Here is a 27,893-nt window from a genome sequence, read left to right as displayed (position 1 = left end):
AGGTCTTCGGAGGAAGAACAGCTAGCATTGGAAAAAGAAGTCATGGGACTAGTAAGCAAAGGGGTTCTCATGGAAGTTCCCCTACAAGAAAAAGGGCAAGGATATTACTCTCCTCTGTTCTTGAGAAAGAAACCGGATGGTTCTTTCAGGACGATTATAAATCTGAGGAATCTAAACAAATTCCTGGAAATTCAGTCATTCAAAATGGAAACAATAAAGACCTCGATAAAAATGTTGTTCCCACTGTGTTTCATGGTAGTCCTGGATCTAAAGGACGCCTACTATCACGTCCCTATCCACAAAGATCACCAAAAATTCCTCAGAATAGCAGTCTACATCAGGGGGGTGTTATACCATTTTCAGTTTTTAGCCCTTCCCTTCGGGCTGGCCATAGCGCCACGGGTCTTCACAAAATTAGTGGCAGAGGTAATGGCTCACCTGAGGGAACAAGATACCCTGATAGTGCCATACCTCAACGACTTTTTGATAATCGGTTCCTCTCCGCAACATTGCGAGGAACAGCTGAAGACAATCAGACATTCACTAGAAAATCTGGGCTGGTTAGTGAACTTAAAGAAATCCAGGTTGTTACCATGCCAAATCAAGGAGTACCTGGGCCTTACTCTGGACTCTATAAAACAAGAATGCCGTCTTCCAGAGGGAAAAATTCAAAACATCATAAGTCTAGTATCCAAAAGGCGAGACACCCCCTCCATAACCCTCCGCCAAGCAATGTCCCTCCTGGGATCCATGACGGCCTGCATCCCTGCAGTCCAATGGGCTCAGTTACACTCAAGGGAGCTTCAATGGCAAATCTTGTCAGAAGAAGTCTCTCTAAAAGGAAATTTTGAAAGTCGGCTCAACTTATCTCCAAACACAATTCGGTCACTGAGTTGTTGGACATCGCAAGACAATCTTTCTCAAGGAATCCCGTGGGTAACCCCAGTCTCACGGATAGTAACAACAGATGCGAATCCCAGCGGGTGGCGAGCACACCTGAACGACCTGTTAGCTCAGGGGGCTTGGCCACCTCATCTGAAAAAGGTGTCCTCCAATTTGAAGGAACTGCTGGCGGTCAAGTTTGCACTATTAGAGTTCCTGGGTCCCCTTCGGTCTCACCATGTCAGAGTTATGTCAGACTACAAAGTGGTGATAGCGTATCTAAATCACCAGGGGTGTACCCATTCTCAGAGTCTGATGGAGATAACCAAATCAATCTTCCACATAGCCGAAACCAACCTTCAATCCCTATCGGGCCTTCACATAAAGGGGGTGGACAACTACAGGGCAGATTATCTAAGTCGCTCTCGCTTGAAACAGGGGGAATGGGAGCTGAATCAGTCAGTGTTCACTCAGATCTCAGTAAAATGGGGCACACCAAACATAGACCTTTTTGCACACCATCTAAACAAAAAAGTGGCCACCTTTTGCTCAATAACACCGCTGGGGAGCCCTGTTTCTCTAGATGCGTTCCTGATCTCCTGGAACCATCAACTAGCATATGCCTTTCCCCCTATTGCTCTGATTCCGGCAGTGCTGAGGAAGATTCGGGAGGACGGGGCTCACATAATCTTGATAGCCCCGTTCTGGCCGAAGAGGCCTTGGTTTTCCTGGATGATGAGAATGTCCATCTCCGATCCATGGGTACTACCGGATCTCCCAAACCTCCTCTCCTAAGGCCCAGTTCATCATCCACAGGTGGCGAGGTTGCACTTGACAGCTTGGCATTTGAAAGGGAGTTACTAGAAAACGGGGTTTTCTCTGGGGCTGGTATCTACACTGCTACAAAGTAGAAAACCCGTTACAACCAAACAATATGGGAAAGTATGGAAAAAATTCCTTTCATCTTCAGGTGCCAAAATGGGGGAGGGCGTCCCTCTTAAAGCCATACTTGAGTTTCTGCAGAAAGGGTTAGAGCTGGTTCTGGCCACAAGCACCTTGAAAGTCCATGTAGCGGCTTTAGGAGCTTTATTCAACTATGATTTGGCAGGGAATCGATGGATTTCTAGATTCATCAAAGCAGCTGGTAGATCAAGACCTCTACCTGTGAAGATTACCCCTCAGTGGGATCTAAATTTAGTCCTTAGAGCATTATCTAAACCTCCCTTTGAACCCTTAGCGGATGCTCCAATCAAAATCTTATCCCTTAAAACTTCCTTGCTCGTTGCTCTCACTTCTGCACGTAGGGTCAGTGATATCCAGGCCCTATCCGCTAACCCCCCTTTAACGCAAATCCTCGATGATAGGGTCGTTCTGAAAATTGACCCGGCATATCTCCCAAAAGTGGCATCCCGTTTCCATAGGACGCAAGAAATATCTCTGCCCTCCTTCTGTCCTAATCCAAAAAACAAAGAGGAAGAGGCATTACATACATTAGATGTGAGGAGATGCCTGATGCATTACATAGAAGCCACTAGGGAGAGTAGGGAGGATACCTCTCTCTTTGTATGTTTTCAGGGTCCCAGGGCGGGGAAGAAAGCATCTAAGGGCACCCTGGCAAGATGGATTACAGAAGCCATCAGCCTGTCATACTCATCGAGTGGCATACCCGTCCCGGGAAATATCAAGACGTACTCAACAAGAGCAGTGGCAACCTCTTGGGCGGAGAAGGCCGGAGCTTCGATTGAGCAGATATGTAAAGCTGCTACCTGGTCTTCACCGTCCACTTTCTATAGGCACTATAGATTGGACCTTATCTCCTCTTCGGACCTTACCTTTGGTAAAAGGGTTCTGAAGCGGTGGTCCCTCCCTAATGTACAAATCTCTGTAATTCTCTCCGTGGTGCCGTCATGGGCGTCAGAGAAAAATATAGTTCTTACCGATAACGGTATTTCTCTGAGCCCATGACGGCACCCGTACATTCCCTCCCTTCACTTCTTGGGTGTGCACATTATATAGTGCCTTATGCTAATAGTATAAATAGTCACGCGATATCTCAATTAAGTAATGTTAAAAAATAAGTCTCTATTCATAGTATCCCATCGTTCTCTAGTAAACAACTGATGCAGGAGAAAGGTACCTGTTATGGTTCTCAATGGCAAGAGAACAAAGCCCAGAAAACATAAGTACAAGCTCTTGGAAGGATGGAAACTAAACTGACCATGAACTAAACCTGCCGCACAACTAACAGTAGCCGGGTAGCGTTGCCTACGTTTTTTATCCCTAGACGCCCAGCACCAGCCGGAGGACTAACTAATCCTGGCAGAGGAAAATATAGTCCTGGCTCACCTCTAGAGAAATTTCCCCGAAAGGCAGACAGAGGCCCCCACATATATTGGCGGTGATTTTAGATGAAATTACAAACGTAGTATGAAAATAGGTTTAGCAAAATTGAGGTCCGCTTACTAGATAGCAGGAAGACAGAAAGGGCACTTTCATGGTCAGCTGAAAACACTATCAAAATACCATCCTGAAATTACTTTAAGACTCTAGTATTAACTCATAACATCAGAGTGGCAATTTCAGATCACAAGAGCTTTCCAGACACAGAAACGAAACAACAGCTGTGAACTGGAACAAAATGCAAAAACAAACGAGGACAAAAGTCCAACTTAGCTGGAAGTTGTCTAGCAGCAGGAACATGCACAGAAGGCTTCTGATTACAATGTTGACCGGCATGGAAGTGACAGAGGAGCAAGGCTAAATAGCGACTCCCACATCCTGATGGGAACAGGTGAACAGAGGGGATGATGCACACCAGTTCAATTCCACCAGTGGCCACCGGGGGAGCCCAAAATCCAATTTCACAACAGGTACCGCCTTTTTATCTGTAGGTTTCCTGTCCTTGGTGGGAGGATCCCCTCTCTCCGTGGTGCCGTCATGGGCTCAGAGAAATACCGTTATCGGTAAGAACTATATTTTCTTCTCCTTGGCATTGATTAATGTAGAGACACGGGGGGCCAGCGGGTGCTCTGGTTCGCGAGCCGAAACTACATGGACTAGGGATCATCCTAAGGAACGCCCACTCTCCTTTTACCATGGCGTAATACTACTCAGACAGCACAGAGTGAGGGTAAAAGAGCGTGGCAATAATTTATTTAACCACAAAACAGGCAAGTAATACATAGAATAGTCCCAGCAAAATACTCAATATAGTGCACATTACAGAGTCTCACCTTTCCGCTGACTCGCCAGGATAAGAGCAGCTGTTACTTCAGAGCTTCCAGGGCCGACAACCCCACCTATGGCACGTACACAGAGAGGAGGTAATGACAAGCTTAGGAAGATGAATGAGCGTGTTAATGTGGATATAAGTATAGGAAAAATCAGCCACACTCAAATGGTTGAAAGTTCAGCAAAATGTGTAGCCTAGGCGGATGCGCTTCCACACAACTCCACCGGAGCTGCCCTATGGGAACTCAGCTCTTTTCTCCTCTCCTCTACCTCTTTGGCATAAGTGAGGTTTTGATAAAGGCCCTGCTGGGGTCGAAATGTTACCTGAATTGAATAGTCCGCCACCCATTTACCTTCTTAAAAAGCACCTGGTGATGTTCATTATAAATGTTAATAAAGAAACTACACAGTTTGCTGAACTTTCAACCATTTGAGTGCGGCTGATTTTTCCTATACTTGGACTATTTTGTTCATGCCTGCACCAACCTAGTGACAATGTGCACATCTTTTTTCTAGATTAATGTGGATATAATCTGTGCTGCTGAATAGATGTAGGTCCAGACATATTTCACATAAAGAGAGGTGGTTTATTTAACGTGTTTCGAAGTCTACGCTACTAGGATACTGTCTTATATATAAAAATTTCAAATAACGGCGCCATTGGCATCACCTGACAAACAGACAATGTCAGAGTTCACAGACACAGCACATGACATATTCAAGAATTGATGTATAAAAAACAAAAGAACAAAAGAACACCCGCAGCTTTCTAGCTTATCTTCTTGGGAGCGCCGGTGTGTTTTTATTGTTTTACTAAGAATTCATGTATATTTGAGTAAAGTATTTAAGCATTGAAATTTCATGGTATTAACCAAATTTTCCTATTCCATAGTGCAAAGATGAAAAAAGGAAAATTTGGATAATACCATGAAATTTCAGTGTTTAAATATTTGCTTGTCAAATGATGTCATTGGTGCCGTTATTTGAAATTTTGTATATATAAGACAGTATCCTACTTCTGACTCTGTATTCGCATGGTATTTCCTGATGAAGAAGTCACTTAGACTTTGAAACGCGTTGAATAAACCAGCTTTACAATAGTTAGCAAGGCCGAAGAAAGACATTTCGTCAGAAAAAATCCACAAATATAACTCTATTATAAACCAATAATACTAGAAATGTATTGCACAGGGAATATGGCAGCCAATTCCCCCAAGAAGAATCCTGGAAACACAGAATTAGAAATTATTCTTTCTCCTCAGTTTCTATAGGACTTAATACATTCCTGATTCTGGAGAGTAATAGAAATATGGCAGAAAACAGAGGAAGAAAGTTCAGAGAAGAAGCTTCATAGAAAGACATTGAAGTTACAGATGCCATTTAACCCTTTCTGGGAAAGTGATTCCAGCACTTCACCAAGTAAATCCCATGGGAACTGTAGCAGGTACAGACCCCAATATCCACAGGTGTCCCTTCTAATTGGGGGGAAACTGTCACCCCTAATAATCCTCAGATAGTTCTGACAAAACAGAAACTGACAGAAAAGTGACCCACTATGGATGTGACAGAAAGTCTGTTTAGTCACTTTAGCTTCATAGTATCAGCTCTAATCCAATGGTGAGATAGCGATTTACCCTTAAGAGTCGCAGATTGTGGGGTTGTTATAGAATGTTATATTTAGGGGTTTTTGTGTTGTCTCCTTATAAGAATCACAATGGTTTTGTTCCTTTTCCGCTGATAGATACATACGACCCAACTATGAAAGACGGGAACCAAGGAAACCTGTATTACTCTCATAGTACCGTGCCCCTTTCTTGGCCCCCAGACACAGTATAATGTTCCCACAGTATCCCCCACACATTATGATAGTACAAGATGCCCCACACAATATTCTTCTACCCAAACCACTAGATAATAAATTCTCACTTATCCCATTCTTGATACCATACACTGCCAGTTTCTTGGCCCCCACACACAGTATAATTTTTTCACAGTACATGCATCCCCAATTTTTTTAGGGTATTTTTCATGTAATACAAAGAAGCCTACAAAAAAGCTAAAAAAAACCTAGTATAAAGAGAAAATAAAACACTGTGCATGGAGATATTGACTTCAAACAACTCCTGTTTTATTGTTCTTACAAACAAGCTTTTATAAAAGCCTCAAACTTCTGTGTGTGAATCAGACCTGAGATCTAACGTGATAGAAGATTACAGTGCGGGGAATACGGGAAACCTTCCTATAGACGGCCGGTGGTGATGGAGTTGGTGATGGACTCTGGAAAATATGTCTCTAGAGCCGTAGTATCATGAAGTAGTTATTTCTCCTGTCACGTGTAATGAATATCTCCTGCAGTATTGCTAATGCCGATTCCAGTGTCGGTAAATGAGACGAGAATTAGCGTTATGGAAGATGAGTCTATGAGAAACGTATTCAGCTGCCGACTCCGAGGAAGAAACTGCTTGTTGTCTGTGGCCTAAATACATATGTTTTATTAGTTGACGTCAGGGAAGAACGCGGTATGTTGTAAAATAATAAAAAATACCATTGCTGCTTGGGTACCCTGTTGTGAATTCCGTTCTCGGGCTCCCTCCTGTGGTCATGAATTGTACTTTGGTGAGTTCGGTCCTTGGACACCCTCTGGTGGCTTTGAGTGGAACTGCTGATCTTTGAGGTTGGCTTTCTCAGCTGCCCTCGCTTATTGCTTCTGCTGGCTTCCCTATTTAACTCTGCCCAGGTCGTTAGTTCATGCCAGCTGTCAATGTCTCAGTACTGGTTCAGATCTCTCTTGGATTTCTCAGATGACCTGTCTACTCCAGCAGAAGCTAAGTCCCTGCTAGTTCATTTGTTGTTCATTGGTTTTTTGAATATATTTCTCAGTACATGCTATGTATCTAGTCCAGCTTGCTATTATGACATTTCCTTGCTAGCTGGAAGCTCTGGGGGTGCAGAGTTGTACCTCCACATCGTGAGGCGGTGTGGAGGTCTTTTTGCACACTCTGCGTGGTTTTTGTAGTTTTTAATACTGACCGCATAGTTCCTTTTCCTATCCTCTGTCTATCTAGAGAAGATTCGGCCTCCTTTGCTAAAATCTGTTTCATTCCTGTGTTTGTCACTTCCCTCTTAACTCACAGTCAATATTTGTGGGGGGCTACCTTTCCTTTGGGGAATTTCTCTGAGGAAAGGTAGGCTTCTATTTCTATCTTTAGGGGTAGTTAGCTCTTAGGCTGTGAAGAGGCGTCTAGGGAGAGTTAGGCATGCTCCACGGCTATTTCTAGTGTGTGTGATAGGATTAGGGATTGCGGTCAGTAGAGTTACCACCTCCTCGGAGCTTGTCCCAGGTTTTCCGTTTTAACCATCAGGTCATTCCGGGTGCTCCTAACCACCAGGTCCATAACAGTCCCCCACGAGTCTCTGTATTTCCTAGTTATTCCCAACGAACTTGTGATTCCTACAGCCAATCAGTTGCTGAAGCAGTAAGAAACATAGCCAGTCATTGGGAACATGGAGATGTCTTAGCCAGCAATTCAACTTATGTTCCAGTCCATAAAAGACTAGAGAATACAACATCTACACGTTCTATCTCCTTATGTGTTTCCCTTATTATCTCCAATAATTGTATTATTACACAGGATTTAATGATGTCACATCGGCTCATCTTCCCATTCAGGTCTCTACAATATCAGATCCTCTCAGTGAAGATCATCTATATAAGACAATTTTCCTGAATCACCCATCAAGAATGGATATGGACAGAGACAAGATGGGGGAGAGGATATTACACCTCACCCTAGAGATTCTCTTCTGGCTTACTGGAGAGGTGAGAGATTCTGATGACATCACATTACATAATTCTACTTATGGGAATAACAGATGGACAGAACTGGAGAGGTGAGGAATCTGGAAATGTCTGTAGTGAGATTTATTAATGTGTCTCTCCATAACCAGGATTACACGGTAGTGAAGAAGACCTCTAGTGAGCGCTGTCAGGACCCTGTGTCTGAGGGCTGGGGAAGACCCATGAGTCCAGTCCTAAGGCCTCCATGTAACCCCCTGGTTTATGAGGATATCAATGACCAGAAGATCCTAGAACTCGCCTGCAAGATGATTGAGCTGCTGACTGGAGAGGTGACTGCTGGGAATGTTGGGACATTATACAGTAACGCTCTGAAGGGATCAGGGGATGACGGTATCATTGTATGTGTCAGGTTCCTGTAAGGTGTCAGGATGTCACTGTCCATTTCTCCATGGAGGAGTGGGAGTATTTAGAGGGACACAAAGATGTGTACAAGGAAATCATGATGGAGGTTCCCCAGCCTCTCACATCACCAGGTAATAGACAGGACTAAATACACACGGCCTATAATTATCTGTATGTAAATAATGAATTCAGTCCCTGTATGTGTTTCCTTCAGATCTATCCAGTAAGAAGACAACACCAGAGAGATGTCCCCGTCCTCTTCTTCCACAGGACTGTAAACAAGAAGATCCCAATGTTCCTCAGTATCATCAGGTAGATGGAGAGAAGGTGTCATGAGGCCTCCCCTATGATGTGTAGATGGCTGTGAAGGTCTTGTACTCAGCTTTGTTTTATCCACCAGTATTATATGTTTTACTAGATGGTGGCCCGATTCTAACGCATCGGGTATTCTACAATATGCATGTCCACGTAGTCTATTGCCCAGAGACGTAGTATATTGCTCAGCCACGTAGTATATTGCACAGCCCACGTAGTATATTGCACAGCCACGTTGTATATAGCACAGCCACGTAGTATATTGCACAGCCCACGTAGTATATTGCACAGCTGTAAGGAGTTAAAAGCACAGGAAGAGTCTGGGGGCGGTTACCTTCTCGGCTCTGTGCCCGGAACCGTTGAGCTGTGCCGCAGGTTCCCTAGGGGAGAGACTTGTAGGCTGGGACAGGAGGGAAGCAGCCAGAGAGCGGGAAAGGGAGGCATGCAGGAGAGAGAGCAGCTTGCAGAGCAGCGTGGAGAGCCGGGTGCAGCTGCGCTCCAGAAGAGAGAGAGAAAGAGACTGCCCAGAAAGACTGCATCTTGTAGAGACTGCCCAGAAAGACTGCGTCTTGTAGAGACTGCCCAGAAAGACTGCATCCAGTGAGTACTTAAAGCGGACTCTGCTGTGACTTTAGGGGGGCGCTTTGAGACCCGTTGAGAGACTACTACACCCTGGCCCCTGACTCCCGGTACAGAGACTTAACAGCGCAGAGCCCCTGTTTTCCTGGTACAGAGACTTAACAGTGCAGAGCCCCTTGTTTTCCTGGTACAGAGACAACCGTGCGGAGCCCTGATTTTCTGGCTGTGCTATAAAAGTTAAAGACTCAGAGCCTGTGCATACCACATTAACTCCCGAAACCCCAGGCAGCAGGCTCTCAGAGACTACTCTGCTCACGGACCACAGAGGGACGACAAGTGCCGCTGATTCTCGGCGCCTACGTTGGAGAAGACGACCCTCCAAGCAAGTCCTCATGAGACTGATAAGTGTTCTTTTCTCAAGAAATCCTGCTTAATTCTGTTTTATTGTTTAACTCCCGTATTTTTGCATTGTTTTATTGCTAGTTATTTTCCGTTGCTTCCTCCCTGCGAGGAGAACCTAATTCCTGTTATTAAACCCCTCAACTGTTGGTCTGCCTGTTCCGTGGTGACATACTCAGTACCTGCATGTTATTACACAGCCCACGTAGTATATTGCACAGCCACGTTGTATATAGCACAGCCATGTAGTATATTGCACAGCCCACGTGGTATATAGCACAGCCACATAGTATATAGCACAGCCACCTAGTATATAACAGCCCACGTAGTATATTGCAGAGCCCACATAGTATATTGTTCAGCCCACGTAGTATATTGCACAGCCACATAGTATATAGCACAGCCACCTAGTATATAACAGCCCACGTAGTATATTGCCCAGGCACATAGTATATTGCACAGCCACGTAGTATATAGCACAGTCCACATAGTATATTGCCCAGCCATGTAGTATACCGCACAGGCCACGGATTATATTGCCCAGCCACGTAGTATATTGCACAGGCCACATAGCATATTGCACAGGCCACGTAGTATATTGCCCAGCCACGTAGTATATAGCATAGGCCACGAAGTATAGTATATTGCCCAGCCACGTAGTATATACTCACCTTCCGTCCGCAGCTGTCACAGCCGCATGTGTTGCGATGTTTTTTGCTGTCACGGCCGTCATCACTGACCGCGGCCGCTAATTTAGTCCCCGGCTTATGGCCGCGGTAGGCCCAATATTGCCCATGGTCCCAGCCGGCTCCGCCCTCCTCATTGCAACTCCGCCCCCTTAGATTGGTAGCGGCCAGCAAGTGGGCAGAGACAAAAGGGCAGGGAGGCCAGGAAGTATCCCCGCCCACTCCATACAGGCACGGCCAGAAGCGCTGCAAAGGGGGCGGAGTCACAGTGAGGAGGGCGGAGCCGGCCGGAACCATGGGCGCAGCTGGGCCTCCCGCGGCCAAAAGCCGGGGACTAAATTAGCGGCCGCGGTCAGTGATGACGGCCGCGACAGCAGGAAACAGCGCAGCACATGCGGCGGTGACAGCCGGGGACTAAATTAGCAGCCACGGTCAGTGATGACGGCCGCGACAGTAGAAAACAGCACAGCATATGCGGCGTTGACAGCCGCTGATGGAAGGTGAGTACGGTATATATCCATTGGTCGCTGCCCCTTTGCAGCGCTTCTGGACGGGCCTGTACGGAGTGGGCGGGGACTCGCTCTGCATGCTTCCTGGCCTCCCCTACCCTTTTGTCTACGCCCACTGGCTGGCCGTGACCAATGAATATCCGAGACAGGCAGATGTAAGTAACCCTTAGACAATAATATATATAGATACTTGTGTAATGAGAATGGGGAGATGGCAGGATTAGAGCTGCCCATAGATGTGACTTCTCCATCTGTCTGTGACTTTTAAAATATTTGTTTCAGGGTGAAGATCTGACCCATATTAATACTACAGAGACATATGTGAGGGGTGATGAGCGGTGTAAAGAGGAGATTCCCACATATGACTACCCAGGTGAGTAGTGACCACTAAATGCAGAGAAGTCACAGATTCTTCTCAGTCACCGGCTGTGGCTGCTTTATCGACAGTCTGTTCTGGTCGTATCACAATCGTGTGATCACCATTTTGCCTATAGACCACAACATTCTGCTCTATTTGGAAATGTTAAAATTACTTTGTGAAATTAAATCCTTTTCTATAGAACTTATAACCTGGAGTATCCACCTACCCCCCTGTGATTAGTAGTCACTGACCATTACCTGCCCAGATGTGTAAACTACAAAGCCAAATGACATAGAATGTGCTAACAAGTAAGAAAATCACTTGAAGGAAAATATTATAATGGGCCTGTAAGAGAAAGCAGAGGGTAATGATGCTGTTGGATTCCTAGAATCCTGATATCTTATTGGATGAATTTACCTTCTTCCTCTTCTGTGCTGCTGAATGTTCTCATATGGTCCCTACAAGACCAGGTCCAGTCTTTCTGGCCAAACTTTGCTTTAATGATCAACAACATTAAATGTGCAGTCAGGGCCAAGTGTGAATTTCTGTACAATAACAACAGAGTTTCCCTTTATCATGACTTTTCAATTTCTTTAAAACCAACTAACTTCAAGGAGGATTATGATAAACTACACACAAAATATTACACTTGTCTCATGATATATCTCTAAGCTGTACATGGCTGATGGCTGTAAAATATATTTATTTATGCCTGCAGAAGATCTTGGCATGGCTCGAGCCTTGGTTTCATGGATTCACTCCACGTCATAAATTTCAATTTGTTTTCAATCCTAAAGAATTCAGATTACTGCACAATCTCTCTTGAAATGGGGAGCACTAATACTGTCTCTTCTCTTACCTTTGACTATCTAATATTTCTTCTTGAAACTCATCTGACAGAAAATTATGATAATTTAGAACCACCAAGCCCCATACTGTAACTACTCCAGAGAGGTTTCACCTCTGATCACTCATTTTTTACTAATGAAGTTTGTTGAGTTTGATCACTTCAATAGATGTGTTATTGTCTATAGTCACAGATTTTGACTACAGTAATTAGTTCCCAAAATAACCAGTTCCTGCAGCCAGTTTTATGTTTCTAATCAGGGTCCATTTTTCAAATCTGACGTGTGTCACTTCATGTGGTGATAATTTTAGAATTCTTCACAAAATATAAGCCCAAATTTTTTCACTTTCACAAAGGGTAATATAATAGCAAACAGATCGACCTCACACATTATTTTACAACTTCTCTTGTATCCGACAATTCCCTATATATGGTTGTACATTATTGTCTGGGCACATTTCAGGGTTGAGAAGGGAAAGAGCACCATTTAGCTATTTGAATCCAGATCTTACTGGAATAGCTTGCAGACACAAAGTATTAGGAGCAGTGTATGTGGCCACCTATCAGCTCAAAAGATGGCCACCACAAACAGGCTTGGTGCTATCTACTCCATATTCCTGATCCCAGGGATTGTCTTGCTCATTACCCTTTAACACCTTTACATGGATCTGGACTTACATAGAGACCCACTTGGCTGGGCCCACAGTGTTGCCTGTTGTTCGGTGGTGTGAAATGAGAAGAACAATAGTCAGGTAGCCGGGTCAGAACCAGTAAGGCAGAGAAAATACAAAATCAGAAGACATAAGAGTAGTCAGCAAACAGGACGGGATCACAACAGGAAACAGATGCATAAGCCATGATTGAAAATAGAGGACTGAACCAGAGAAGAACAAGGCTGTATCTGGCAGCTTCCTTCAATATGCTTCGAGCTTTCGTAGAATATGATGCTATCCAATTGGCTGTATAAGGATGTAGATTACTACAGCTGGACAACACATTCACCCATACTGCCAGACTAGAAGGTACTACTTGTCCCAGGCACCCAAATCTTAGTGGCTGAATCGAGCCTTTGTCATCCAGAGCTTCTGGTACCAACGTCTACTCCGTTTCAAGCCCGGCCAGCTATATGAATAAGGACACGCCTGCTGACATCATAGGGGCAGATCCTAGAAGAGATGTGACACACCATCTGCAGAAGCCCTAATATGACAAAATTTCAGTAAATCAGAGCTGTAGGAATCCCCATAAAAAGACTCCATTTTGGAAATTATAACCCTCAGAGAACTAATCTATTGGAATAGTGGCAATTTTTTATTCCATAGGTAATTTCTGGAAATTAGCACACAGTGGATGTAGGAGAAAGAAAAAGGCAAATGTGCTATTTTATTACCCAATACATAGTGCCCTGATTGTGCTCCAGGAGACACACACACGGTAAATTAAGTGGGTTCTTTTCACTATAGTAATGCCAAATACATGTGGTTTGGGCATACTGAAAGGCTCAGAGGTGAGGGGGAAATTTGACTTTGGGAGAGTGGTTATTGCTGGATTGGTTAAGGAAGCCATGTTAATTTTTAAGAGCCTTTGAGCCACTAATAATGTGGAAACCTCCTGTTTTTCCACTGACAGATGATGGACCTGAGCGGGGACTTGTTTTTTGTTAGATGAATAAAAGTTTTATTGGTATTAGGTCCGTCAACATAATGTTTCTGTGCGGCTTTTTGTTCCATATTTTGGAGGCAGAATGAACAAACAGTTGAACACCGCTCCACTGGTTCATCCTATGATATTTTCTATTAGACTGTGAGCTGTCATTGTCTTGGTGAAGAATTCAATGTTTTTGCATAACTTGCCATTTTTAGAGAGAGTTGAAGTAGAAATGGTAAATGACATTCAAGATATTTTATTAAAAAATAATAACTGGTTTATATCTTGGCAGATGACTGTACCAGGAGATCAGAGGAACAGCTGACGTCTTTAATTTTTAGATCGGATGATTTTGAGATCCCACTGGATACAATTGAAGTTAATGCCATTACTCCAGATATACCATCATCCTTTCACAGCAAAGACCTATCATCTGATCCTTTGAAACAGGTCCTGTGTTCTGATTCATTGGCGACAACTAAGGAAAATCAGAGTCACAAAATAAGCATTAACAACGGAAAAACTCCTAAATCAAAGAAGCAATTTTCATGTCCAGAATATGGAAACAGCTTTCCCATCGAAAAGTCTTTTCTTAAACATCCAAAAATTCACACAGTGGAGAAAAGATTTTCTTGTTCCAAGTGTGGAAAATGTTTTAAAGTTAAATACCATCTTGTTAGACACCAAAGAAGTCACACAGGGGAGAAGCCTTTTTCCTGTTCAGAATGTGGGAAATGTTTTAATGAGAAATCAGATTTGGTTAAGCACCAGAGAACCCATACAGGGGAGAAGCCTTTTTCCTGTTCAGAATGTGGAAAATGTTTTAAACAGAAATCGGCTTTGGTTACGCACCACAGAACCCACACAGGGGTGAAACCTTTTTCATGTTTAGAATGTGGCAAATGTTTTAATGAGAAATCAGTTTTGGTTAAGCACCAGAGAATCCACACAGGGGAGAAGCCTTTTTCCTGTTCAGCATGTGGGAAATGTTTTAATCAGAAATCGGCTTTGGTTAAGCACCAGAGAACCCACTCAGGGCAGAAGCCTTTTTCCTGTTCAGAATGTGGGAAATGTTTTAACCAGAAATACAAGCTCGCTATACACCAAATAACCCACACAGGAGTGAAACCTTTTTCATGTTCAGAATGTGGCAAATGTTTTAACGTGAAATCAGCTTTGGTTAAGCACCAGAGAACCCACACAGGGGAGAAACCATTTTCTTGTTCAGAATGTGGGAAATCTTTTAAACAGAAATCGCCTTTGGTTACGCACCAGAGAACCCACACAGGGGTGAAACCTTTTTCATGTTCAGAATGTGGCAAATGTTTTAATGAGAAATCAGTTTTGGTTAAGCACCAGAGAACCCACACAGGGGAGAAGCCTTTTTCCTGTTCAGAATGTGGGAAATGTTTTAACCAGAAATCAGCTTTGGTTACGCACCAGAGAACCCACACAGGGGTGAAACCTTTTTCATGTTCAGAATGTGGCAAATGTTTTAACGAGAAATCAGTTTTGGCTAAGCACCAGAGAACCCACACAGGGGAGAAGCCTTTTTCCTGTTCAGCATGTGGGAAATGTTTTAACCAGAAATATAATTTTGTTATACACCAGAGAACCCACACAGAGGAGAAGCCTTTTTCCTGTTTAGAATGTGGGAAATGTTTTAAATTGAAATCGACTTTGCATACACACCAGAGAACCCACACAGGGTTGAAACCTTTTTCATGTTCAGAATGTGGCAAATGTTTTAACGAGAAATCAGTTTTGGTTAAGCACCAGAGAACCCACACAGCGGAGAAGCCTTTTTCCTGTTCAGAATGTGGGAAATGTTTTAAACAGAAATCAGCTTTGGTTCCGCACCAGAGAACCCACACAGGGGTGAAACCTTTTTCATGTTCAGAATGTGGCAAATGTTGTAATGAGAAATCAGTTTTGGTTACGCACCAGAGAACCCACACAGGGGAGAAGCCTTTTTCCTGTTCAGAATGTGGCAAATGTTTTAATCAGAAATCAGCTTTGTTTAACCACCAGAGAAGTCACACAGGATAGAAGCCTTTTCCTGTCCAGAAAGTGGGAAATGTTTTAAAAAGAAATGTAATTTTGTTATACACCAAAGAACCCACACAGAGGAGAAGTCTTTTTCATGTTCATAATATAGGAAATGTTTTGCACTAAAATCAACTCTTTAACATCAGAGAAATCACAAAGGGGAGAAGCATTTTTCATGTTAAGAATGTTGGAAATGTTTTAACTGAAAATTGTATTTCTTAAAGGGGTTGTCCATTACTAGGACAACACCTTGTCATTCCTCATGTTTGTCCTCTTTCAAATAAAAACACTCATACTCATTTCATTTTACATGCCTGCGCTGTTCAAGGTTCTTAGCAGTCACGTTCCCAGGGCTCATGTGAGGTTGTTACATTACACAAGCCCAGCGCGGAATCAGCACTGGCTTCACTGTTCCTGCAGGCCACATGTATGTTTTTAACTTTTTACAAAGAATGAATTAAAGAAGACAAAATTTGAATTTTTATGGAAATCAACTGGTGCTCTTTTTTTCTTTTTTGCCTGCATTTACAAGTGGACTCCAGCGACATTGAACCTGGCACCCGTGGTCCTGTGATACTCCTCTGGTGAGCATTGTGAAAATCCTTTTTCCCATTTTCCCATGCTAATTGATTCACTGTTCCTGCCTTTGGATGCATTGAACATCAACAGGAAGCCAAGGCTGCGGCTGCTCTCTGGCTTACTCTTATTGTTTGATGTGTCCAAAAAGTGAAGATAGTGAACCAAGTTTAAGAATGTAAAAGCAAAAAAGGGGAGAAGCCAGCACTGCTTATGGTCAAAACGCAATAGATAAGGTGCACATGCACATACTAAATTCTAACTGTATTTCAAATATGAGACATTTAGCAAACAATTCATCAATTGTTTGAGCTACCCCGCCACTTCACGGCATTCTCATAATGGGACAGTCCTACTCTACGTATTTTATTTACATTGTGCCATTACGGCTTCCTAAATGTATAAAGAGTATAAAAGGAAAGACCACATTAAATTACATTACCATTACATGCGAACTGTACCTGGAGCATTTTCAGAATCACTCCCTTGGTGCCAGGAAAGGCAAGCGCAGGTAAAGGCCGATCAGGTCCTGTGCGGACATTTCAGATCTGGCTTCCACACTGCCAAACCAGCACCAAAGTTAAAGGGTGAGACAGGCTGAGACACAGGTGCACAATTAACTAGAGCCTGAGGCCGGGCAGGGCTACTGTGTGGGTGTGTCTTTCCTTTTTTACTCTTAATACATTTAGGAGGCCGTAATGGCACAATGTAAATAAAATACATAGAGTAGGACTGCCCCATTATGAGAATGTCATGAAGTGGCGGGGTGGCTCAAAGAATTGATCAATTGTTTGCTAAATGTCTCATATTTGAAATACAGTTAGAATTTAGATAATGTAAAGAAATACACCAGCGCTGCATTCCCAAAGTCACTGAGCCGCAGGAACCAAGACAGAAAGGGGCTTAGACTGTCAGATAGTGAAAACAATAAATAGAAAGAACAACTGGGTCCGCGCTACAGTGCTAATAAACAACTAGAAGTAAACACCCGATGCTCCGCTTGGATAATGCACAATACGACAGTTAGAAGGATAAGTGCTGCGCTGTCCAGCACAACACAGGACCACCATATGCCTGATATCGCTGGTCAGGATTGAGACCTAGAGACGGGAATGAAGGTGTGCCTGAAAATAAGTGGATCGTGCACTAACCGTTATGTTGCAATGGCCCGGTATACGATGATGGATATAGGTCCAGTTGGAGGATAATGTCCGTCGGGCAGGTGTATGGGCAAACAGGCGGGCAAGCAGAGAAATCTGACCGCCGAGCAGCATGCTGAAGCTGCACAGAGCCAGGGACGACTCCGGCCGGTAGTGTCCCTGGATACGAGCGGGAACCAACAGAGGGAGGAACTCGCTGGCACAGGGCTCAGCGCGTGACGTCACTGAGCTCAAGGAAAGTACGGGGTGTCACAAGGATCAGACCGACGCGTTTCGAAGGAGAGGCGTCCTTCTTCATCAGTTAGAATTTAGTATGTGCATTTGCACCTTATGTATTGCGTTCTGACCATAAGCAGTGCTGGCTTCTCCCCTTTTTTGCTTTTAAGCTTAAGAATGCACTTGCTTTCAAAAAGCATTTGGAATTCTACTAGTCTTTTCCCTATGTTTTCTATGATCTTTAAATACATTTTCCCTGCATGTTTCAACCAAGAAAGAAAAAAAGAATATATATTTTAACTTTGAAAAATAATGAATTCATAACTTTAAACATGTCTTGGAATTGTAGAGTAGAAGCTGGATAAATCTTTTCCATTCCAGTGAGAAGAGGTTGTCCAAGTAGTGGATATCCCCTTTAAGCATCAAAAATCTCACACAGAGAGAAACCATTATCATCCCTACAGTAGAGTGTGAAAAATAAATTACTAGAAAATCAGATTTTGTTGACCATCAAAAATAACTCAGATGGGGCGTGGCTAAGACACTGAAGAGAGCAGACGTGCAGCACTGAGCTCTCCCCGTCGTTTTCACAAACATCGGGTTCCTGCCTAGTAAACGGCAGGTTATTGTCTCAGTGTGGCTGGAGGAGACACCAGGGAGCCGACAGGAAGGATTTGAGTTAGCACTTGTCCTGGAAAACGGCACACATGCAGAGCTGAGGCAGCGGCTCGCTGAATGCGCTCGGAGTCGACAGGCATCTGCTATGCACGGTCAGTGACTCACCTGCAGGTCGATTCCCGGGTGAGTTGAAAGCATCGAGGGGGGTGAGGAGAGCGCCTGTGGGCTGGGTGCTGAGGCCTTGGTCCCCTGGAGACGCGGGACCGCTGGTGGCAGGAACTGACCTGAGGTGCGGGGGCCATCTTGGGATTTCTCTGGTACGTGGAGAAGACATTGGAGTTGGAGGAGAGACACGACGAGGAGGCAGGCAGGAGATCCTGAGACAGCTGTGGAAGATAGCTGGCTAGCTGCAGCAGAAGTACGGGGGTTTACAGACTAAGGAAGGTAAACAACTTCCCCTCTTCCCCCTTCCCTCATTGTTTGGAGTGATTTCCTGGGGCAAGCTGGAGACACTTGGCCAGTGTGATAAAACTCTATGCACTTGCAGGCTGCAGGGCGCTGCTGCCATCTAGTGCTCTTTTTGAGTATTGCGCCTGTTGCACATAATTATGCAGCAAAATTGAGTAGGGACATGACTTTGTAACCCTCTTACTATTAATATCCGAACCTCTAACGTTATCCTATCAATTCATACTGAATAACCAGTCATAAGACTTACTCTTATATTGCATACATAATTTGGGGAAAGCATTATGAGTCCTAATAAATCACAATCTGCAGCTGTCAAGCTGAGGAGCTACGCCAGGGGAATGAATTTGACAACAATTCAGAAACCTTTAAACAAATTGTCTCAAGGAGAGACATCAATGTCACAAGAACCAGAGGATATGGATTCAGAGCCCACTCTGAAACAGGAATCCGCACAACTGCTAACTGCCATTCAGAGCAGCACAGCTTCCCTGACTGGGAAAATTGAAGAAGTTAAAACTGATTTGGGACTCCTCCGCAATGACATGTCAAATCTGGGAAAGAAAGTTCAACAGGTGGAGGACAGAATCTCGAGTCTAGAGGACCAAATGGTGCTCTGGCCAGAGCGTATCCGAGTGACAGAACATAAAATGGAAATGTGCTTACAAAGAAATTATGACTTTGTGGAAAAATGGATACGTGATCTATTTCTGGGAGCCACCTTCTCTGCTGCATATGGGGTGGAGAGGAAACACCGTGTGGTTTCTGAATTTTTCAGCTGATTTGCAGAAACGGAGAGCTTCATTTATATCAACTAAGAGATGCCTGAAACTTTCAATGTGATTTATTCAATGGCGTACCCAGCCAGACTAATGGTGGTAGATGGCGAGAGGGTAATTTTCTTTCGGAATCCAGCGGAAGCAGAGTGAATTTCCGGGAGACAAAGGCGCCAGAGATAGTAATGAAAATCCATATTAATCTGAAGAGTTTATTGTATTAACACTGAATTTTAGATGGAGACTTTTAACCTGATACCAGCACGTTACTGTTTAAAAATTATTTGATGATAGTTATATCTGCATCTGTGTGCGGATATTAGAGTGACCAATTGAAATATCTCTCTCACTATTGAGACAGAGTCTATTCTTACATCGACTTGTTGAAATGATAATAAACTGGTTAACTAAAAGATGTTTTACCTCCCCTGAATATATTAGCCAACAGTGTATAGGGAAGGGGTGGGATTCATGTTCTGATTTGATACCTCCGCGTGTTAATACTTTTAGGAAAGGCGGATGGAGATTTTTAAGAATCCGAAATGGGATGGCGGCAAGATACCCATTTCTGCTGGTGCTATCGTCTTGATCCCTGGCCCAAAAACTCAGTTGCCCTCTAGGTTCACCAAAAACTGGGTTGGTCAGACCAACAATTCTGTAGAAGCCTTTTATAATTTTTTTAAGAGGTATGCATTGAATATAATTGTTATTAGTGGTTCAGATAGAAAATAAAATAAGCATTTTCTTATGCCTATACTTAAGTTTTGGAAACTTTATAGGCATATCCAGTTGTATTTCTATGGCCAATATTTGTCAATGGTTGACTGTAAGCATTGTACCTATACTTCATCGTCCAAGAGAGGTCTGCAAATAAAAATGTAAACACTTTGGAAGGGAATAGTATCCTATATCAAAATTCAATATGGAGTCTTTATGGCATCACTTAAATTCCTTTCATGGAACATTAGGTGGCTGGGAAATGCCAGAAAATGGAATATGGTATTCCCCAGGTATGTAAATTGCAGGCACAGATAATATGCCTTCAGAAAACCCACTTAACACCAGACTCTATATCCAAAATGAATAAACCTTGGATACAATGGCAAAAACACGCCACACACTTCCTATTCTAGAGGGGTAGTCACTATTGTGCATAAGTCACTGATATGGTTGGTTCAATTGGTAAAAAAAGACCTGGAGGGCAGATTTATTTTTATATACTGTAAGGAGCAAATGGCCGTGTAATCAATGGGAAGGTATGTGTCACAGGGATGGCTGCTCCTGTGATCTAACCCGGATTATTTAACTTTAGTGCACGTGAGCACTTAGATGTTGTTTAGTGCTCCTGGGACTGGGTGGCGGGTAGCTGTGAGAGATAGGCGGGTCTGGCTACCCACATACCTCACCTGTGGGTATGGTTACAGCCTACATAATGAAGGCTGTTGTTTGCACATGGTCTGTGTCTTGGGAGATAGAAGGCCTCCTGTGTGTGTGGCTCCAGACCGAGCCTGCCTGCTGGACATTACACCAGCCTGTGTGCCCACAGGCCTGAGGGATCAGAGACCCAGGCTAAGTGCATTTTGTGTTGTTTTGCCTGCTCTGAAGGCCGTTTACCTTTTGTTGTGCTTAGGGGTTCATGAAGCAAATAAACCCGCACGGATTTTCTATTAAAGAAACGTACCTCATGTCTTCCTCCTGCTGCATCTGAGTAGCTACGATCTCTACAATTGCTGCTACACTGCGGCATCGGTCCAGGAGGTACCTGGGAGGATTTCAGCAGGTGCTTGCTGTGGATCGGTGGGTCCACAAACTCCAGGTGGCTTGTTTTGGATCGGCAGGTCCATGAACTCCCGGCGGCTTGCTGTGGATTGGCTGGTCCATGAAATCTGCAGAGCAGAACCTGCCACATAACAACTTCACAAGACGCATGCCCACAGTCCAATGTAATAAAATAAATATATTAAGTGGTGGGCTATTATATGGATTATAATGGGGTAATCGCACTTATAATACCACAAAACCACCGCAAACAACGATCAAGAAGAACCCCAAAGGACTAAGTTGTTATTAAATGTAGAAATATTTTTATTAATAAACAAGATCAGGGTAGGAGTCAAGGGAAAAAGCAAGGCAGATGTTATTCCACACATGTTGAGAAACGCTGGGGTGTATGCTGTACAGCTGGCTCTAAGTATACAGAGGAATACAAATAATCATAGTTGTAAAGTATGTGCATAATATAGACCACTGAGTTGGCAAAACAGGTAACTACATCATTAGGTGATAGTCAATTACAGCACAAATAGCACGCAGTTTACCTGAGAGATGTGAGAATGAGAACCACCGCAGCATACACCCGCCCCAACGCGCGTTTCGGCGTGATGGCCTTTTTCAAGAGCAGAACCTGGCAGAGCTGTGCAGAGAGGTGCAGAGCCTTGTGGAACCATGCAGAGCAATGCAGAGAGGCGCAGAGCTTTACAGAGCAGTGCAGAGCCTCGCTTTGCGGAGCCATGCAGAGCCTTGCGGAGCAGTGCAGATGCAGCGCCCCAGAGACCTGGTCGTTGCAGTAACGTCGCTCTGCCACTAAGGGGAGTGATGGTATGTCTGATTGCACTAAAGGAGTTCACCTGACCAGGTATCACAGTCACACATTACACTTCACACTCTGGCCACCAGGGGGAGCCAAGGGTTCTATGTATTAGGCCACTCCTCACACTTGGGTAAAACTGGGGGCTGGATAGGAAGTTAGGGAGAAGCTGACTGGGTTTTGCCCAGGCAACACCTAGTGAGAGAAGAGGTTGCTTGGGAAGATTCAGGGGGGGTCCCTGTCAGGGGTGGGATCCTGACAGTGGCCTAGCGAAAAGGACAGATCATTATGGATCCGCGCCTGCTCAACATTGCGGCGGCATCCTAAGAAAGGACAAGAAGCGAGGTTTATTGTGGAGAAGTGAGAAACGAGATCACAGCAAAAAGGCGGGAGAACCATCTGGGGGACGGAGAGAAAGAACATAAGAAACATACACGACAGTTGTGAGGACTATCCCAAGGTTCTCAGCAGGGAAGTACTACATCACCCAGGCACTAGTAGGTAGGCACTGATTTCCACCTGCAAAGGGAACTCTGGATGTGCCTTCAGACCGGCCGGTCTCAGCCAGGCCTGTTAGCAGTGCTCTGGATTGCGGATCCCGAAGCCTTCAGTAAAGAGGTAAAGAGACTGCAACCCTGTGTCCTCGTTATTTCAACGCACCACCACCTTTAATTGGACGCCCCTTAGCAGGGTCATGGACCGGGTCAGGCCACCGTGACAACCCCAAGACCGAGACAGAGAGGCCCGGTACCGAGTACCCCAGGGCCCTGCGTCTGGGAGCGCTCCAAACTTGGCGTCACGAACAGGATCTACTTAATATTAGAAACAGGAGAACCAGGAGCCAGGAGTAAATAACTATATAAACATCTTTATTAATATAGCGATATTAAAAGCAGAATAATCAAAACAGGTGTTTACAAAACAACACATGGGTGGGGGGTAAAAAGGAAAGCAAACCCCAAAATCCCACAAACTCCCAGTAATAAGGGCGGTGCCAAATATAACTAGTTGAAATCAGTACATGCCCTTTGGCAAATATGACAGAGGAAAATGTCCTTAATAAGTAGGCACCACAGCCCCCCTTATGCAGGGGCTAGTAATAGCATGGGAAGCTGAAAGCTCAATCATTGCTCTGTGCATGAATCAGGCAGCCTGAGGTAAGTGCATGCCGCAAGCTGTAATAAGTAACCCCATATGTAGCACTTGCAATGGTTGGCAGAGAAAAGCTTACCCTGGCATGGGAGAGAGAGGGAGAAGGGGGTCCCGCCGGTAGATGAGCCCCGACGCGCGTTTCGCAGCGTGTACACGCTGCTTCCTCAAGGGGGAGTGATACTGAGTGTACAGGACCTGCCTATAACCTCCTAACCTAGGTCACATGTGCGGCAGCCTCCAATCCTAGTGGCGCTGTCGGCGCCCTTCTTCACAAAAGAACGAGGATTTGGTGGAACTATGAATTCCTTAATAAATATATTCAGAAAGACCTTATACCTAGGGGACTTCGTATTCAAGTGTTCCCTTCCTTTCAGATCGATGATGAAGATTTTAGGGGCAAATGGGAGGACCTTAGTAATACCTGCTCTTTAGGGTTTATGACCCTACTTAAACAAATGAACCAAAAATCCCTGGATCTCATTGAGACTGAGATTGAGAGTTTACAGGCCACCCTACATAAAGATATGACAGGCGACAATTTAAAAAAGCTAAATGATGAAATTGATACGGATCTGCAGAGGTGGGCCAAGGAGATACAGGCCACAAAAGCTAAAAAATTCCAGCGTGATATCCAAGACAAGCAGCAGTCGAGAGTGTATAGGTGGCAAAATCCGTTGGGTCGTTCCCGTAATAGATCAAGAAATGGCCCCTACTCTAGATCAAGGTCCACTTCTACTCGATCTAACAAATCTACCTGTGAGGAAGACACCATCACCACCTCTCACTCTAACAGTACTGCCTCTCTGGGATCCAGCGACAAAAGAATGGTTACTAGACAACATAATAAGTCCCAAACATCGGGAGGAAGGGCTGCCCAGGTGGGTACACAGGGTCACTTACAAGTGCTCAATCTCTCTACCCATACTCTCTCAGAGGATCAGATTTATGTTCTTAGTAGGGGTCTCACCTTTTCCCCTACTAACTCTTTTGATTACTTTGCAGCGTTGAAGGATTTACATCTGTTTTCGCGTAAACTCATCCTAAGGAAGCTTCACATTAGCAGAGACTGTACGGAGGGGATGAGCGAACTAGAGAGGGAAACTCTTCGTGACTTGGAGGACTTACTTGAGGAACAACAGCCATTGGATGTAAGTAAATTTCCCGCCTTCACCCGCCCCAGATCGACCAAGTTTCCCCCCTTGTCCCTATCTCCAGCAATAGAAGTCTTCACCAGATTGGTGGGTGAGGACTTCAAGAAATTGTCAGCACGGCGCACATATGACAACCTGACCTTTAAACAACGCCAAGCCATACAACAACTTAAATCTTTGAAAGACGTGGTCTTTAAGCAAGCGGACAAGGGGGGGAACGTGGTGATCTGGCCGTGTGTTAAGTATGAGCGGGAAGTTTTCCGTCAGCTTAGAGATCCCAATACTTACCTCAAGTTGTCCTCCAATCCCACGGTTTCCTTCCTGCGGGAATTGGAAAACATCCTTATCAGGGCTCTTGATGATGGTGTCATCACCAAGCAGGTGTTTGATGGGCTGCTGGTAAAGTCACCAAGAGTCCCGACTTTTTATGTATTGCCCAAGGTCCACAAGGATGCCCTCGACCCTCCGGGCCGTCCCATCGTGTCGGGTATTGACGGCATATGTGACCCAGTTTGCCGCTTCATTGACTACTACCTTAAACCATTGGTGGAGACCTTGCCCTCTTTTGTAAAAGACACGACGGACGTCCTGGCTAGGGTCGATGGTATCCTTGTGGACCCGGGCACCATCTTTGTTACGGCCGATGTCGAGAGCCTTTACACCTGCATAGATCATTCCCACGGGTTGGCAGCGGTTCGTCGCTTCCTGGGGGCCTCCGACCTGGGCAGCCCTATGTGTGGGCTAATCCTCGAGCTGGTGGAGTACATCCTCACCCACAATTTTTTCGTCTTTAAAGACAGGTTCTACCTTCAAAGGCGTGGCACAGCCATGGGCGCGGCGTGTGCGCCCTCGTACGCCAACCTCTTCCTTGGCGCCTGGGAGAGGGAGATTTTTGGCGACGGGGGCCCACCGCTTGCTGCCCATATGCTGTGCTGGTATCGCTATATTGACGACATTCTGTTTTTGTGGGGGGGGTCTGCCCACCAGCTTGGGGATTTCATGAGGTGTCTTAATGAAAACTCGGTCAATGTACGGCTTACACATCATTGCAGTGAGGTTGCGGTCGACTTCCTGGACATCCGTCTGGAGGTCGATTCTGACCGGCGCATCCAGACGGATGTCTACAGGAAGCCGTCCGCTGTTAATTCCCTACTGCATGCATCCTCAGCCCATTATCCGGCCACCATTGGGGCTGTCCCGGTCGGACAGTTCCTTAGGGTGCGACGAATTTGCTCCACGGAGGCTAAGTTCGAATCACAGGCTCTTGAACTAAAAAATAGATTTGCGGCTCGTGGCTACAGCCGCAGATCTATAAAGGCCGGATACGACCGGGCACGTTCAACACAACGGGGTGATCTTCTGCACTCTAGGGCTCGGCGTCGCTCTGTAGGTGGAGATGGGCATATTAGATTCATCTCCACCTACAATCACGAATGGGAGAGTATGCGGTCTATATTGAAAAGGCACTGGCCGATTCTTCGGGCCGAGCCTTCCCTGTGTGCCACCCTGGGTACCTCACCCCTCATGACTCCCAGAAGAGGTACTAACCTTAGCAATATGTTGGTAAGGAGCCACTATGTGCCAGCTCCAGCAAGAAATTTTTTTGGCACAGGTGGCTCCCGCCCTGGGTGCACCCCGTGTGGTCACTGTCTTGCCTGCGCCAATGTCCTGCGCTGCTCCGAATTTGTTTCTAGTGATGGCGCAAAAACATTCCAGATCAAAGAACGTATTTCCTGTGGGACCACTAATTTGATATATTATGCCACGTGTCCGTGCCCCAGGATATACGTTGGCCTCACTACGCGCGAACTTAGAGTTCGTGTTAGGGAACATGTGCGGGACATTGGCGCGGCCAGGACGGCGTCCCCCGGGGTGGAACTCAAAACAATCCCCCGTCACTTTAAGCTCCATCATCGCTGCAATGGGAAATTGCTTGAAGTGAGGGGGATTGATGTCCTCCACCTGGGCGTCAGGGGTGGGGATAACAAAAAACGTTTAGCCCAAATTGAAACTAAGTGGATTACTATACTTGACACTATGACCCCTAAAGGCCTGAACGAATCCCTTAGTTTCGCCCCATTCTTGTAGTTTGGTTTTGGTTGTGTCCTTCCCTTTCATCTAGCTCCGATCCTCTCTTGATATGGGTTGCCCCATCATGTATTATCAGCATGTCCCCTCCGGTGTGTTCTTTCTTATGTTTTTATCTTGTTTTTAATTATGTATTATTTTTTCCATTTTTTGTTATTAGTAATCATTGGGCTCTGCCTTGGTCCTCCCTTTTTCACTTTGGATATCCATCTCTCTGGAATCAACATATCATTACATCTGTGGACTCCTGGAACATCTTGATTCACCAACCATTGGAAGATATCAACACTACCCCTGGCGCCTCAGCCATCTCAATATTTGATATTCACTAATGTTACGTTTGTTGCAAACCGTTATTATTGTTGGCACATTGGGGTTAGGTTGATGCATGTTTAATGGCTATAATGTTCAGTGTCCCTCCCTCCCTTCTTTTTCCATGTTTACTTATGGTTTTACCTGTGTTTCTTTTCTTCACTCTGCGGCACACGCCCCCCTGTGGCCGTGCGCATCGCCCTGCGTGCGGGTGGCTGCTGCGCATGGACCGGCGTCTTCTTTCCCTGTGCGCAGGTCCGGAACTTCGCCTCCTGACCTGCGTGCTTGGTTTGACGCTAGGTCCTTGTGCGGAGCCTGCCTGCCGCAGTGCGCATGCGCCGACAGCGCCACTAGGATTGGAGGCTGCCACACATGTGACCTAGGTTAGGAGGTTATAGGCAGGTCCTGTACACTCAGTATCACTCCCCCTTGAGGAAGCAGCGTGTACACGCTGCGAAACGCTCGTCGGGGCTCATCTACCGGCGGGACCCCCTTCTCCCTCTCTCTCCCATGCCAGGGTAAGCTTTTATCTGCCAACCATTGCAAGTGCTACATAGGGGGTTACTTATTACAGCTTGCGGCATGCACTTACCTCAGGCTGCCTGATTCATGCACAGAGCAATGATTGAGCTTTCAGCTTCCCATGCTATTACTAGCCCCTGCATAAGGGGGGCTGTGGTGCCTACTTATTAAGGACATTTTCCTCTGTCATATTTGCCAAAGGGCATGTACTGATTTCAACTAGTTACATTTGGCACCGCCCTTATTACTGGGAGTTTTTGGGATTTTGGGGTTTGCTTTCCTTTTTACCCCCCACCCATGTGTTGTTTTGTAAACACCTGTTTTGATTATTCTGCTTTTAATATCGCTATATTAATAAAGATGTTTATATAGTTATTTACTCCTGGCTCCTGGTTCTCCTGTTTCTAATATTAAGTAGTTGGAGCAATGGCTTAATAAATCCGGGTTACTATTATATGTACACTGGTACTTTCCCCTGGATTATTTAGCATGTATTCGGACTTCTGGTTATTAGGATCTACTTAAGCCTGAAGAATCAGGTCATGTGTGCCTTGGAACTGT

At 45.0% G+C, this 27,893-nt stretch overlaps 2 protein-coding genes across 2 annotated transcripts in view; both read left to right on the top strand.

Moving 5' to 3' along the window:
• The window catches only part of LOC143767082 (uncharacterized), a 41,336-nt gene extending 14,506 nt beyond the window's left edge, over positions 1–26,830 (top strand). Inside the window, exons 2-4 of the mRNA XM_077255106.1 lie at positions 18,102–18,720; positions 24,262–25,210; positions 26,659–26,830. Of these exons, the coding sequence (XP_077111221.1) occupies positions 24,339–25,210; positions 26,659–26,830 (1,044 nt within the window). The 5' untranslated portion in view covers positions 18,102–18,720; positions 24,262–24,338. The remainder of the gene's footprint in view (positions 1–18,101; positions 18,721–24,261; positions 25,211–26,658) is intronic.
• Positions 1–27,893, top strand: part of LOC143766619 (uncharacterized) — a 134,436-nt gene that overhangs the window by 4,550 nt on the left and 101,993 nt on the right. The window contains exons 2-5 of the mRNA XM_077254426.1: positions 7,784–7,933; positions 8,062–8,241; positions 8,322–8,445; positions 8,529–8,626. Of these exons, the coding sequence (XP_077110541.1) occupies positions 7,784–7,933; positions 8,062–8,241; positions 8,322–8,445; positions 8,529–8,626 (552 nt within the window). The remainder of the gene's footprint in view (positions 1–7,783; positions 7,934–8,061; positions 8,242–8,321; positions 8,446–8,528; positions 8,627–27,893) is intronic.

This window comes from Ranitomeya variabilis, chromosome 4 (genome assembly GCF_051348905.1).
Source record: "Ranitomeya variabilis isolate aRanVar5 chromosome 4, aRanVar5.hap1, whole genome shotgun sequence".
NCBI classification, from domain to species: domain Eukaryota; kingdom Metazoa; phylum Chordata; class Amphibia; order Anura; family Dendrobatidae; genus Ranitomeya; species Ranitomeya variabilis.
Note: the sequence above shows the minus strand (reverse complement) of the source record. Positions and strands in the feature narration are given on the sequence as shown.